Below are 14,775 nucleotides of genomic sequence, written 5' to 3' on the forward strand. Positions count from 1 at the left end.
GTGAGACAATTTGTCTCGGCTTCTACTGTTGTTGCCGTATGGAGAAACAAGATGTATCACATTGGCTAGAGTGATACTCGGGTTAGGCGTGAACTTGTTCCAAAAAATAGCATATCGTCGTTCCAAGCTGCAGTTTTCAGGAAGAGTCAGGCCTCCTCGGGTAACATCTCTCGTGAAACAGATAGACGCTGGTGTTTCCACCGATGGACCAGTGTGGGGTGAAAATTTGCAAATTCCTCGGTCAAGAACGGAACGACTCTGGACAGTCATCCGGCAAGGAAGCAGCGGGCTCTACAAGTACTCTAGACACAGCCAAAGGCAAGAACCGACCAATTCCTGCTCCAGGAGCGATTCAGTGGAGCCTGCGCTCAACCCGGCCTCTGTGGCGTAATATTCCAGCTTGCCGCCTTGCAAAAATCCGATCTCACCTCGCTCGAATTTTCCATTCTGTTCTTTTTAGATGAGATGTGGCATACCTGATCCAGAAATCCGTTGACCCTTTCTACAAGGAAAGCTTAGGTACTTCCTTGCACCCCTATGTTCAATAACAAATCAAATGAATTATTTCACCTTAGCAAAATTTCCAGTAACAAACCTCACAGATGGTTTTCTTTGAGTTTGGAATCAGCGAACGCACCATGAGGGCCACTATGTGGAGGTGTATGAGGACGATCGGCTTCAATATTGCCAAGCTCTCGTACGAACTGACATAACAAGCCAAAGAAAAACAGCATAACGTGAGTGATATTTCATATTTATGTCGCTATTGTCTAGCCGCTGTTTTGTTTTAGTAATGTGGGGCGTGACAAAAAAACAAGACATCACAGTCCCTCCGAATTTGCATGAACCTGCGGCGGAGACATGCCTATTGATTTATCATTCGAGAAACGGTCCTCGCAGTTGCTGGTAACTTACGTTTGGTAGCTACACTAAGATGCATTGTTCTGAGAGGGTTGGTCACGGCCTTATGCTCTCATATGAAGAAGTCAGGAAACTCTCAGTCCGCTGAACGTCAGCATTACAATTTATGAAGATACTCTGCCACAGAGCGTATGGCAGCGTAGCATCGGTGTTGAACACTGATGGCATGCTGATGATGTACATAGTAAGACAGTAGACTTTAGTAGCTTTGACAACGAGAATGATCACGTTGCTCCATTAACAGTTTTGTCATCACATAAACGGGCATCTTAGACCATGGAATTGTCTATGTACATGAGGAACAGCATGTCTTCACTTGGCTACAGAAAGATCTGCATTACATTTTGAGCTTACCGTGATTTAATTTTTTCGCTACACACTACTTGACCCGAACCTGGGAAATCACCCATCGAAACAAATTACACCACAAGGTCGCCGGAAAATACACTGAACTTTTGTACCGGACCACTGGCAGCCTTTGAGTCACCGTGGCTTCCGACTCAGTTGTCATTCACCGGATAATGAGCATCACAAGTGATCAGTGGAAATAATTTGAAATACAGCTGCTTGACTGCAGCAACGAGAGCATACAAGAAGATGCACGTGGACTACCAAGGAGTGGATAATCTCAGCAGGCTCCGGTATAATGAGGTTCAACCACGCTAGACTGACGGGCACCTGCTTGTCGAACTCGAGCTATTTGTAACGCGCCACAACGCTGTTGCATAGGACGTAAGGAACCAGTTTTGCAAACCCATCCGTACGTATTGGTACGTTCATACCCACAAAGTTTTGGACGGTGTCTAGGCTTGGGCATCCTGGCAGTATCCCGGCCCTCGTGCTTCCTTCAGGTGGCATGGCAGCTAGACACCGAAACGATGTTACAGCTGAACGATTGTTATTGTGATTAAATCTCGGGATTTTCCGTAAGCGGCTTACCAGTGGTTTTGTAAATAATCCCGTCCTTCATGGTAAATTAAATTGGTGTTAACGAGAGACGCCACTAAGTTCATCGTTTGCGATACACGAGACACTTGTTTGATTTGGCATGCCATTTGAGTCATCGCAGTGTAGTTGCTTAACTTTTTCTCAAACACGGCTCCCACACATCTACTGTACCGACACGAGTTGTCACGATTCTCACAAAACCCTTTGTTTCCCCATCTCCGTGTGGAATCATTCGCAATAGTTCGCATTTAACTGAAATGTCTTTCTAGGATGTTCTGTCGGTTTTTCATGTGATTGCCTTTATTTGCTACTAGACATGAACGGTAACCGACTGCTTTAGACAATTCCAGAAACCGAGTACCGACCGGAAATCTGCGTTCATTATTGCAGGCCTGGATTGAGGAGGACGACATTTAGACGCCAAAAACGTCATCTCGCCAACTGAAGCAAGCGTGGACAAGTGATAAGAACATGAGCAATGAACTATAATCAGCCTTCCAGTTACTCCGAGAAAAAGTTAAGAAAGGCATTGTCACTGGCTCGTGAAACACACCACGTTCTCCCCAATTCATCTTTAGCCAAATAATTCATGCGACGAGGCAAATAACTCGCTTTACTGCAAAAGTCTCTCACCGACTCAAGCTCTGGAAATGTCCGTTGCCTGCTTTCCACTACCCGCAAATATGCATAATGAACTTTACTTTGAAGCACAACTGAGGCGAGGAGGCTAAGAGCGGGAGCCAGTACGGCTCTCCAATAACTGGCTTTTCAGGCAACATCTCATCCCCTACTAGTCACTCAACAGTGAACCTTTCAATGAATCCATGAATTTCATTGCATCCCAAGATTCCGCTTGTTCATCCCAAAGGGAAATCCAAAATCAAGTCAGAAAGAATATACCGTCCGAAACTTGAAGAAAAAATTCAACTGAGGTTGAATTCTGGCCCGGTAACATCCCCTTTAGATGCCACCAGTTTCTTTCGACAAATCTATGGTACCGTAATGAACCGAATTATTAATGAACCGAATTAACATCAGGTATTATGTGGGGCTTCGTGTTGCGACTAGGTGGTGCATTTCAATTCTAGAGCCCACTTTCCCGCTGATACTTAGTTCACCATAGCTAACAATTCTGCACAGCACAGACCAATCCATGAAATGCTCATTCAGCAAATGATTGCTGACATTACTAGGCTGAATAGGCCAGTTTCGGCTGCTACAGCGTTTGATATCGCGGTCAAACTGTCAGATTGAAACAATCGCCACAAGATGCATAAAACTTGCTCAAATAAGTGTCAAATGAAGCTCATTGTTTCTAAACTCAAGATAAAAGTGGTCTTACTAAGCACGAAGAACACCAGGATCGGGCAAAAACATGTTGCACGACTTCCCTAGAGTGTCGTTCCTTGGCATGCTGCCTTTGGGATAGGACTTATGTTCAAAATGTGAACAAAACTGTACGAAAAACAGGACAAACAGGAACATGAAACAGGCCTCGGAAACATGCTGAGGAATCAGACGAATATTAAGCCTACATGCCGATCAAGTGAGTGCGAGAAATTCTGACCAACTACAGGCTATCCATCGCACTAGACATCTTGGTGTGATACCAAGACGTGTTTGCAACGATGAAGTGATGAGATACCAGCCAAACGGTCTTGAGAGACGTGGCAGTAAGGATTCAACAAACGGTCAACAGTGAACCGGGTAAGAGGATTCGTGGATCAAACGGCGAAAGGATGGGCCCAAGACCAATGCCGTAGCAGCGCGACTGCAACTTCCGTTCTGGCCAAACAATATTCTCCCTCGGTAGTAAACTGGGTGCGAGATGGCCGAAGTGGTTAGAGCACGAATTTACTGACCGAAAGGTCCGTGGTTCGAATCCGACCTCCGCCTCTCGCCTCCCCCTGTCTAGGCTTGGGTAACCTGACAGTATCCCAGCCCTCGTGTCTCCTAAGCGTGGCATGGCAGTTTGGCGCCGAAAGGGTGCTACAACTGAACGATTTTTTCTTTCGGTAGTAAACCCCAAAGTTCGGACGAAAAAATACCAATCGCACACGTCAAAATATGCGATACATTAGAAGCAAATGAGGAAATCACACAAAATAAGGTAGTCCCATGAAAGTCAGAAAGACATGGAGCAGTGGACCATAGCTGGATGGAGCAGAAAAAGCATGATCCGGTGATTGGAAGAGAACGGGCGGTCACCGTGAGACTATACTTCGTCGTGAAACCGCGTGCTGTTTTCGAAAGAGAGCAAAAACGTGACCCAGGCGGATAAATTATACGAAAAAAATGAGGGTGATGAATTGCATAATTGTATTACATTCAAGGATCAGTTGTTACAACTGATAAACACGTACTACTAGCGAAATGCACTCATTTGCGGAGAAATTTGGTTTTCCGAGAGACTCACCTGGAACTCTCGTTTATGATGTTTTTAAGCAGCATAAACAAGAGATCCAGCTGGGTTCCAGGTGAGCCTCTCGAAAAACCAAATTTGTTTCCAAATGAGTGTACTTCGCTGATTTCGTGCAATTCGGTCTCATGTAGAACATAAGGTTGACGGAAACTCGGGGACTGCCTGTCTGACGAGCTGCAGGAAGGGCGAAACTAGTCGTGGGCTTTCGACGTTCATGTCAATAGATTGCCAATCGCCCGAAATCAAAGGTGACGAGTACTACTGAGGCTGAGGTAAAAGAGGAATTATGGCACCCTAATAAAAGTTCTTAAAGGTGCGCTAGAAGAAAAAAAACACCATTACGGAGACTATTGTTTCTTGAGAAAATATGAGGACAATCACGATACCAATTTAGATCTCTCTGGTTTTCGTAAAAATAATCACATACGACAGTCTTTCTGCATAGGGACCACTAAATGGGGTCTCTGTGGGAAGCGACTAACTGATGCTTTCTGATTAAAACAGTTTCTTTTTCAAGGTAGCTTGTTATTTTTTCGGGTTTCGAATGATCTACTTTATAGCCGAGCCTGTCTGTAATGAAGTTCCCTCGAAAGAACTAAGATCAAAATGCCAAACTTCACATTCTCGTTATATATCCACGCCCTGAGGCATTTTCTTTGAGCGCTATGCACTTCAAATTCCTACACCACATGAGCATCACCAGCGACATTACTACATTTGGATGCTTTGCGATGAGAAAAGCTTATGTTTAATCATCACAGCCCATCAGTTGGAATGAAGATCCGCCTCTAATATGCAGTTTGGTGTGTTAGTGATTACGCAGACAGTATTTTATACTGAGTGAAACCAGCCCGAGCTGTTTACATAATCACATTTTCTCCATATTTGGATCATTCGAGAAGTGGTATTCATGAGGTTTGCCTGTCAGATTATGTTGTGCATACGGTAGGCCTATCCGATTACATCCCAGGAGTGCAGTTAGCACGACTACTGTGATGATATTTTATCAATCGGTTTACTCAAACTTCTACTCATTGTAGTTCAGATGGAGGGCTAATCAGCTTCAAGATTTTCGGCCCTATTAGAAAACGCAAAATAATCATTCAGTATGGACGTTTTGGCTAGCCAGTCGTAATCGAGAACTCCCGTCACTCCATCAGTTTCTCGCAACTTTTCTGTTTCCCACATTTCAGCGTTGTTAAGCACTGTCTTACTGATTTCACTCACTTGCGCAGTCTCCCATAATGGCGTTCTTTTCTCTCTGAGCTGATCCACCTAGCGCACACCTTGAAAGGGCCAGAATATTTCCGTAAAGTAGCGTGCTGCATACTTTTTCGATACAAATGAGTCATTAAACTCAAAACTCCGCACTTACCTAAACGATCTAGCGCATGTTCTGATGCGCGCTGTTGATTGGAACAAAGAAAACCGAACACTTCTGAATCAGCCCTACTGGCACGTCTCGTGGTTTGGTACAAATCATACGATTACAGCTAGTGCTGCATTTTCACTGTCAAGCCGAATAAACAACAATCATGGTTTGTGCCAGAGGTGGTCAATGAATCCTGTGGTACAGACCAACCATCGTACCACCAAGTGTTTTCATTCGGAAGACGGCGAATGTGTGGATAGTAGCACACCAAACCCTCCCAGCCTCTTCTGTGCGGTTTAAGGCTTTGTTTATCGGTCCAGTGGCAAAGTCCGGAGAAGCGTAAATAAGTGAATACTGTTCTTACTCACAGCGTGGTTCCGGTGGACCATCCGTCACTACTGGTACAGATAAGAAGTTAGCCTTTCGTTTGCCATAGTTGATCTCCACTGTATAGGAAGTATGCTTTGACGAGACTGCAAAACTTAATAACTCTCCAGCGCACGCTGCCTCGGAACTCTCGACTTTCGGGACATTGTGACTTGACCCGTCAGATTCTAGGACCGATGGTCTAGCAGGCGTTAGTTTGCTGCACCGTGTTTATGGTGCTGTATTTCGCAAAGAGGCGCCTGTTGGTGAGTGGAAAACACGTCATCAGTAGAACAAATGTTTGGGGTAGAGTTAGTCGGTGTTATGTGCGCCGAGCTATGATCTACCAGATGTAGCCCCGTTTCCGACTCTGAATCACTGTCGTTTTAAAGTTTGCGGATGACACGCTACGATACGGCAGCAGGATACAAAAGTGGCTCCAGAAAAAGATCCAGGTTGGAAAAGCTTTGGAGTAAAATTTACAGATACCAAATCATACAGAATCAACCGTTAATGTACCACGGAAAATGAAGATACTCTCGAGTGAACCAGCAGACATACGTTGGGTGTCGTCTGCCACACATTATTCCTACGCCTTCCTCCCAGGGTACTACGATCGCTTCCCTAATATAGTTGGTTTTTCGTATTTTTTCCAAATCACGTCGAAATGCTGACGACTTAATGCTCATTAGACACCAACTTGCACTTTTTACCGCCACCTAAAAAACAACACATGTGAAAGACCCAATGAAGAAATTGAGAAGCAAGTCAGTCATACAGAAATTCGGAGCAACAATCGATGGACAAATACGTGTCACAAGGCTGAGGATCGATTTAATGGGTTCGCAAGTGCACTAATAACTTCTTGGCACATCCGTGACGGCAGTATTGATCACAGGCGTGCGGCTCTTCTGTGTCAGGCAACAAATTACGGTCACATGTTCAACTGCTTTGCTAGTGTACCACTGACTGACTGTTGTAACGATTACACTTGAGACATGTAATAAATTATATAAGTCAGCTTATGCGACATGAGGAAATGGTTTGAAGGAAAAATCATTGCCATATACTGCAAGCGCAGTATATAGGTACCGATAGCTTGGTCAACTAAAACTTATGCATCTCGCACAACTCACCTACAAGTGATCAGCAAGTAAGCGTACACGCACGCAGCCACATAGTTGGCAGATAGACAAACGCCTGAAACAGACATGAGAGAGGGACATGAATAACCTTTAGGGGGAAAACAGCACATTTTCGAAAAAAACACGAGGCCCGCAGTTTCATTTGGATTATCGTCGGCCATAAAGATACTGTGAGAGTACAACCACGCAACTGAAGGCAGACCTGGAGAAACACAGTAGGAAGTACAAAATATGGTGCAGTATGTATACAACGCAGTTCATAGGGATGGCATTCTAGACCGCGTTTCGCACCTCACCTTGAGAACACAAATAAACCACAGTGTACCAACACATTCAGATTCACTTTAAGTGCACCACTGAATTTGGAGATCCAGACGGAGGACGAGATGAAATAACATGTGTATGGACCTAGCCAGCTTACAGGTTTGAAACCCCGTGGTAGGCGCAAACATGTAAAGTAAAGTAACGGCATGGCAAACACTATCATACAGAAACGGTCATTATAGGGAACCGGTATCCATATCGTGTAGAACTGGTTACACCTACTTCTTGAACGCATAAACATTGGTGTTCAACTGGTCACGCAGGTACGATATAAGCTGGGTGACAGGCACGGTTTTGCATCGCTTCAGACCTATTAAGAGCTATCTCATTGGACAGATCTCAAACATCAGTGTCGAGAGCGTCAAAAGTGTATTTATACTCTAGGGAGAGAAAAGTAACATATGGTACAATTGGATGCTCAATAGTCCCCAGAAGGACCCCTTTGAAGAAAGGCCAGTGACGTTATGTCTTGTTTCCACGCGACACAAGTAAACAATATCAAGACTTTTTGACAAGTTATCCATCTCTGATATCCCTAGCCTGCATAAATGTCCAGCAATCTCAGCTGAACTCTTCAAATACAATTCACTTTTATGGATGCAAGATTTAATCTAATCCGTTAATTTTTAATCGCACACACTTTCATCACCGGACCTAAGGTTCCTCGTTTATTCTCAGCCCTTAAGAAGACCACCGCAATAAAGGCCAGACGTGTGAGATATGTCGCATTATGGAGTAAAATTCCAGGAATACTTTTAGTAAATTATTCGGTCTGCTATCCTGCATAAAACATTCACTGCAGTAGAACAAAGTGTGACGCATCGTTCCTTCATCAGTGCACAGTTGCAACTCAAAAGAAACACGAGGGCTACGATACGGCCAGGTCATCCAAACCTAGACAGGAGCATACGGAAAGGTAGGAATGGTTTCGGACAGTGGAGCTTCTGGCAAGTAGACAGGCGGCATAACCGCCGAGCTACCTAGCGACCGATTAAGACGCAACGCCTCAAATAAAAGCCACTTCTCGTGAACACATGTATGTGCGGTTACCAGTCCCTGTGTTCGTGTCCAACTAGAAGACAAAACAAAGTGTGGAGGCTCAGATTTACAGATGCGATGGCTGACGGGGAAGAAAGTCGGAGACAACTTTTTTAAACATTCGGCTGCCTCAAATCACAGAATCAAACCGAAATCAGCATTATGGACTATGTATCGAATAACAGGACACAAATACATGGATATGAAACGAAGATTATTGACTATCGCTGAATTCGCTGCGATTCGCGTTTATATCCCCGACATTTGTAAGCAAAACTCATTATTTCGGAGCTCATTGTTTCACTTTTCATGAACACGACAGCATACGGAAGTCGCTGGCACAGTTGCCTAATACAAACATTGAACGATTTAACTTGATCATGTGACCAGAATGCACCTTGTCAAACATCGAACGACGAAATTTGATTATGCACAACAGACCGTACCGACTACACATCAAGTCTGATCTTTTCCCGGCCAGAAGCACAACTTATCGCAGTTTCATCATCCCGATATTTGGTGACAGTCTCAAAGTATCCTAGAGTGAAATATCTCCCGGAAGGGTGTTTGCTAACGGTAAAATTTTCAGGTGAACCATTTAATTTACTTGTCAGCTCCACCGTGAGTTGACAAACGTCACACTGAAAACTCACACTCACTGTCAAAGTTTTCTTCTGTACGATTTCTCCGACTGGCTATAGAATGTTGACAAAACTCCCCTTGAGTCGTGCTCTCTAATTTTCGGAAAACGGCTAATATATGTTCTGAAGCGATTTTATCGGCTGTTGATATGTTCGCCGAGCCTGGCAATTGACTCACAAACGTTTCGTCACCATACGAAAAGGAAAAATCAGTGTGCAGATGGGTGGGCACCTCCTGTTTGCCTGCGTGCGTTTACATCGCATTTGAAGGTTATCTGTAATCTGTTAACATGATTAGCTGGTTGAGTACCAGCGTTGTGCGCGGATCTATTGGTTCATTTGTGATCTTCGTTGCGTTCTCTTTGTTTGATTTGTTATCTCTTTTTTGTAGTTCCTTCCCTTGTTTTGATTGGTTCCTTTCTCGATTTGCTTTGTGTTGTAGCCTAATCTTCCCGAGATTGATTGGTTAGTTGCATCACCCTACCTTCTCAGTTTATCGACTGGTGTCCTTGCGCCCACCAGTTAATTTGGTACTTTGTTTTAGTAACTGGCCAATTCCTCCAATCAAACTCGTGTCAGTTTGAATCGGGCCACCTTGATTCTTTTACGAGTTCCTCGTCGGTTGCTTGTGCAGTTCAGGACATTGTAGTTCTGGCATCGTTGTTTTTAGTGATAAATATGGTCGGTTTTGATGTTTGCTGACAGCTTATTCGGTGGAGTACCACGCTTCCATAAATTCACGTTATTTCTTCGTTCTTGCTTGAGCTCATATGCAAACGCCGCACCGGTCGATATCGTGTCTTTTGTGCATCGAGATGAGAGAAAACTGATCATGTATTTTTGTAGCGAGCTGGAGTTCGTATATTCTGGTGCAGAAGTTTCTTCCTGTTTGTCCTATATATCACTTGTTGCAGTCATTGCATTGGATCCTGCATATGACATTGTTCTTCGACAGTGAATCTCATTTTCCTTTTGTTTTCAGTAGTCCTCCGAAAGGTGTTCGCAGGTTTGTGAACCAAACTCATAGTTGTGCTGTCGTGAGAGCCTCGCCGTCATCTTGGCTGTGTTCGTGAGGTATTGGAATGTGACTCATTTGCTTCCAGCTGTTGCATAAGCAGTATTTGGCTTCCTGAGTGATCTCCAGATGAAATTACCTGGGTATCCATTTCTCCGGAACAATTTGTACAGGCATTTTTCTTCTTTGATCGTTGATGCTGCTGTTCTGCAACAATTCTCGGTCAGCTTGAAGTGTTAGAATCCAAGTTTGTTTGTGGCAATTTGGGTGGTTGCTGTGGTAGCTCAAAATTCAGCCCGTACGCGTCGCCTTTCTCTAAACCTACGATTGTAGCTGTCTGTTCGGCAATCTGATGATGAGGACGTCCAGAAATGCCATTTTTCCGTTGTTCTCTCCTTCAACTGTAAATTCGGTATCGTGGAAAACGTTTAGTAAATGGCTTACTTGCTGCAATTCGTTCTTTTTTATTATCAGAAGAGTGTCATCCACGCAGCGGACCCATATTTTGGGATTTAGGTCGGACAATATAATAGCCCCAGCTTTTGCATCGTAATTTCTGCATTAAATCCTGAAATTGGCGACCCCATGGGTGTTCCTTGGAGTTGTTCGTAATATTCTCCATTGAATTTGAAATGTGATCAAGCAAAAGTCGAGTAACTGGCAAAAAATCTCTTTCTCCAGCGATCCCGTTGGCATACCACCATCATCCAACAATTCGGCCACAATCTTCTTTGCAGCATGGACATCTACAGACGTGGATAACGAGCTCACATCAAATGAGACCATCGTTTCATCCTGATCGATGTTTACGTTCTTCAGTCTCTCCAAAAATTGTCCCGCATTGTTGGTTGAGTTTAGCGACCCGCCGATGAGATGTTTCAACTTCTTCCATAGTTCTTTCGAAAGATTGTAGGTCGCCGTTCCGGGGAGTGATACTTTTGTTTGGATGGGTATTGTTCCCTTGCGTACCTTTGGGAATCCATAGAAGAGGGAATCACGAGCTTTCGTTCTCTTTCGTTGTGCAGATTATGGAGCTTCTTTAAGTTCTCATTGATTTCGTTCTCTAGTTGTTTGCCTCTAAGCGGCGATACGTAGTTGTGTCGTTGAGCAAGGCCTTTGCTTTATTGCACATGATCACTGTTAGATGTCCCTTGTGATGACCGGGACGACGGTTTGCCGAAGTTGTTGATGAGCATTTTTATCGAATCCGATGGACTTCATCACCGCTTTTAGGCTGGATAAATATTCTAGGTCTGTTGCGTCTTGGAAGCCTTTGATGAAGAGCGATTATGAGGCGATTTCAGAACAGAGGACAATAGTAACGGTAGTAAAAGTGCTGATCAGTTCACTCCAAAAAAGTTCGACAGAACACCTCAGGAGGGTAAACGAACGACATTCAATCGGTCAGTATTCGAAGAAAATACGGAACACGTGCTTTTTACTGCATCACTTTACTACGCGCAACTCTCCAAATAAATCACCTCCGGCCGATCATGTCAACTTTCAGTCACTATTCAGATGAAACGAGTGATCCTCCTGTTTGTCTAGGGATACGAAAGTACATCATAGGTCACTGTCACGCAATCGATAGCTTTGAGGAAAGTAATCAAGTCTTGTCCAGAATCACAGGCAAATGGGGAGTTCCAAATGGAAATATAATTGTGTGCGCCACATGCAGTGTTAAACTGGAACAACATAACACCTGGTTTGAGGACTGAATAGGATAAAAACAACTCAATTTATTTGGCAAGTGATCCTCAAGCTATCAGGTTCTGCGGAGGACGTATTGGAGAACCAGCAGTGTGCAGATTTGATGAATAGACACAGTATTGAAAGTCACCGCATAGATACTTACTCAGGATTGTTTTGCTACGCCACAAAGGTGACACGCTAGTTTCCGCAATAAATACAACCAGTGGCAGTACAACCATCCACAGCAGAAATCCGGCTGCAAAGTGGACAAGGTCAATCCCCAAACCAAACGAGCTTGCGCCTGCCACTTCCTCCCCGTTCGGTTGAACCTCCACTTGGAGCAAACGCCGTCGCAGTATTGCCAAAAACCAAAAGGATACGCCAAAGCGAACCGCGAGAAGTAGGCAGCCGGGCACAGTATTCCAAATGTAGAAATCGATTACCGGATTCTGATCAATCTATCGATTGAGGGAAATGAGGAGGAAACAGATTCTCCTCATCAAATAGAAACATACAGCGTGCTCTCGTATAATAACAAAATAAGTAAGCGGATGGCGTGGGAGCATCGTTCGTTCACAACTACCGGTCAGACTGCGAAAAGGAAGTGACAAACAACAGCAACAGAGAAAAGAACAATTAATTGATAGACACCTCGGCCTGCGTTCATTTCGCACATATGCATTCAGAGTATTCCGGTCGATACCTACTTTTGGGATGGATAAACATGGCAGACAAGTCAGAAAATATATAGTCCTAAAATCTCCCTCGAAAATCGCCGTGTCCATTACACTACTTCTGAATAAGTACTAACGTAACAATAAGCTAAAGGTACTAGAAGCGACGACCATCTTCACTTTTAGTTCACCGCGTTGGTCCGGCTATGGACTGCGTTCAACGCCAACGATCTGGCTTCTCGATGTAGCTCCACTTACACATATTCCGATGTAGAAATTCTCAAAGGTCCCTCAAATAACCGTAACCAAACGCTGGATCTCATGTACCCGGTACAGTTTCGAGACAGCCTGTTGTTTCTTACGGTTACGAAACATTGGATCACAGAGTGAAATAGACGCAACCCTCAAACTATTCCATAATTAGGACTGGGCATCTCGTAAACAGTGTGATTCTCAATGGGTAGTAATGCATTGATTCTTAATCAGCTCGGTTATTCCTCGAGCGAATTGTAAAGTTCCGTCTAAAACGCCAGTAGTACAGTCACTGCAACAATATCAAGTGTTTGCTATGACGCGTGTATCCTCACCGTTGTCGATAATAGTAAGAAAGAGCACGAGTCGTGGGTGAGCAAATGAAGCGCGCATGCGGGATGGAGAGGTGTCGGTTCACTCAGGTGTGCTTCTCACGTTTGGACTAATCCAGTTGCTCCGGAGTAAGATCCGGTTTTGAGTACATTCAACGAATGGAGTAAATAGGAGCGATTTCACTTCAAACAACCTCGGAACTAGTAAATATCGTACCCCATGTGAGGTCACATAGTTATCAACTATTTCCAACGCACCCCTGCGTCCGCGGGCTGCAACCACTAAGAACGAAGTCTTGCATATACGCTCCAAGCAACTCAGGATGAAAATCCACGGAAATATCTGACCTAGTCTGCAAACAACCAACGCTCCTTTCCCTATGTAAACTCAGATATCTATCAAATTCGCCGTGACCAGTTAACCAAGAAGATTCTACGCTATGCACCAGTGGTCATGCTGTTCTGCCTTAGTTGCACACCAGACGAGCACGCTGATAGATTTCTGGGTACTTTTGAAATGCGACTCTATCGAAATTCGCCTAGAAATTAGAGTTTAGATTTGACCAGTGAGTTTACCTCTTCCACTTCCTCAAATATGATGGAAACCTAAAGAGAACACCCAATAGTAGTCCGGTTCCAGATCATGGTCTCTAAAGGCGAACAACCGCAAGCTGCCTTCTTTGTACGGTCTAGTCCATTACCTGATGCACACAACCGAAAGTCGCCTCCTAACAAGTTCATGGGTCGATCAAGCAACGAGGAGCATGAACTAGAATCACCCACCCGCACGTAAAATTACCGTCAAATGAGTGATCTCAGGTTTATATCCCATACGGTAAAGGTAGATACGTGAGTGCCTTGCTACTGTCGGACTTCGAGTAGTAAGTCTGTGGGATACTTGTGCAAGGCCGTTTCAGACTCACTGTCAACAAACATAGACGGAGCGTTCACCGCAGTTTATTGATATTCCCTCGGATTTAGGAACGATCCACTTCATTCGATCAATCATTTGGAGAGCCAGTGGTCCGTTCGCGGGAGGACGATTGCGAATTGAATCAGTTTGTATTGATTCATTTTTGTCGGATAAGCACAGCTGCACCTATTAATAGGAATTTGACTGCCAGTGTGGCGTGCGCGTCTACCACTCTCGTTCGCCCGAAATTGACAGTGCCATCAACACAAGCCCCATACATTAAATAAGCCTCTAACGACTGGTACCAGTTACTGCCGTGTGTTTTGAATTCCTGCGACAATAGTGTAACTACGTGTTCACCGGTTACTCAGAATAACGGGTCTATGAAACGGGATATACAGCGCCAGCGATCGACTGCGTGAACACCATGACACATGGTGACATATGGATTGCTCATTCCATGGTAGAAGGGAGAACACATTCGGGTGCGAATAGCGGAGACTGGTGCAGGACAAATATTCGAGGTTGATGCACGAAGAATTCACGCATTGGCAGCTTAGATTTCCGTACAAGGCGACGTTACACGAGCTAGCTGTACGTATTCAGAACCAACGGTTTTTCCTACAGACTGTCAGTAATGGAAGGGGCGCGGCACGCTATCAACATCAAGTTCACTTCAAACTATAAGGGGAAAATAAGGTGGAAATCGGAAAATCAAAG

At 44.3% G+C, this 14,775-nt stretch overlaps 3 protein-coding genes across 3 annotated transcripts in view; 2 read left to right on the plus strand and 1 right to left on the minus strand.

Moving 5' to 3' along the window:
- Positions 1 to 203: 203 nt before the first annotated feature.
- On the plus strand, positions 204 to 464 carry T265_04017 (hypothetical protein; the record flags this gene model as incomplete). The annotated part of the gene is made up of 1 exon (XM_009168635.1): positions 204 to 464. One exon carries the CDS (start codon positions 204 to 206, stop codon positions 462 to 464), a length of 261 nt encoding a protein of 86 aa, XP_009166899.1.
- Positions 465 to 1,658: 1,194 nt separating this feature from the next.
- On the plus strand, positions 1,659 to 3,948 carry T265_13392 (hypothetical protein; the record flags this gene model as incomplete). Its single annotated transcript, XM_009168661.1, is given in 3 exon segments — positions 1,659 to 1,824; positions 3,683 to 3,790; positions 3,803 to 3,948. Coding segments are annotated over 3 exon segments (417 nt in total), but the record flags the coding sequence as incomplete, so codon positions are not given.
- T265_04018 (hypothetical protein) overlaps positions 3,551 to 14,775 on the minus strand; it is a gene marked incomplete at both ends in the record, with an annotated part of 28,444 nt that continues 17,219 nt past the window's right edge. The window contains 3 exons of the mRNA XM_009168636.1: positions 3,551 to 3,878; positions 7,166 to 7,229; positions 12,048 to 12,342. Of these exons, the coding sequence (XP_009166900.1) occupies positions 3,551 to 3,878; positions 7,166 to 7,229; positions 12,048 to 12,342 (687 nt within the window). The remainder of the gene's footprint in view (positions 3,879 to 7,165; positions 7,230 to 12,047; positions 12,343 to 14,775) is intronic.

Source organism: Opisthorchis viverrini (assembly GCF_000715545.1).
Source record: "Opisthorchis viverrini unplaced genomic scaffold opera_v5_62, whole genome shotgun sequence".
NCBI lineage: Eukaryota > Metazoa > Platyhelminthes > Trematoda > Opisthorchiida > Opisthorchiidae > Opisthorchis > Opisthorchis viverrini.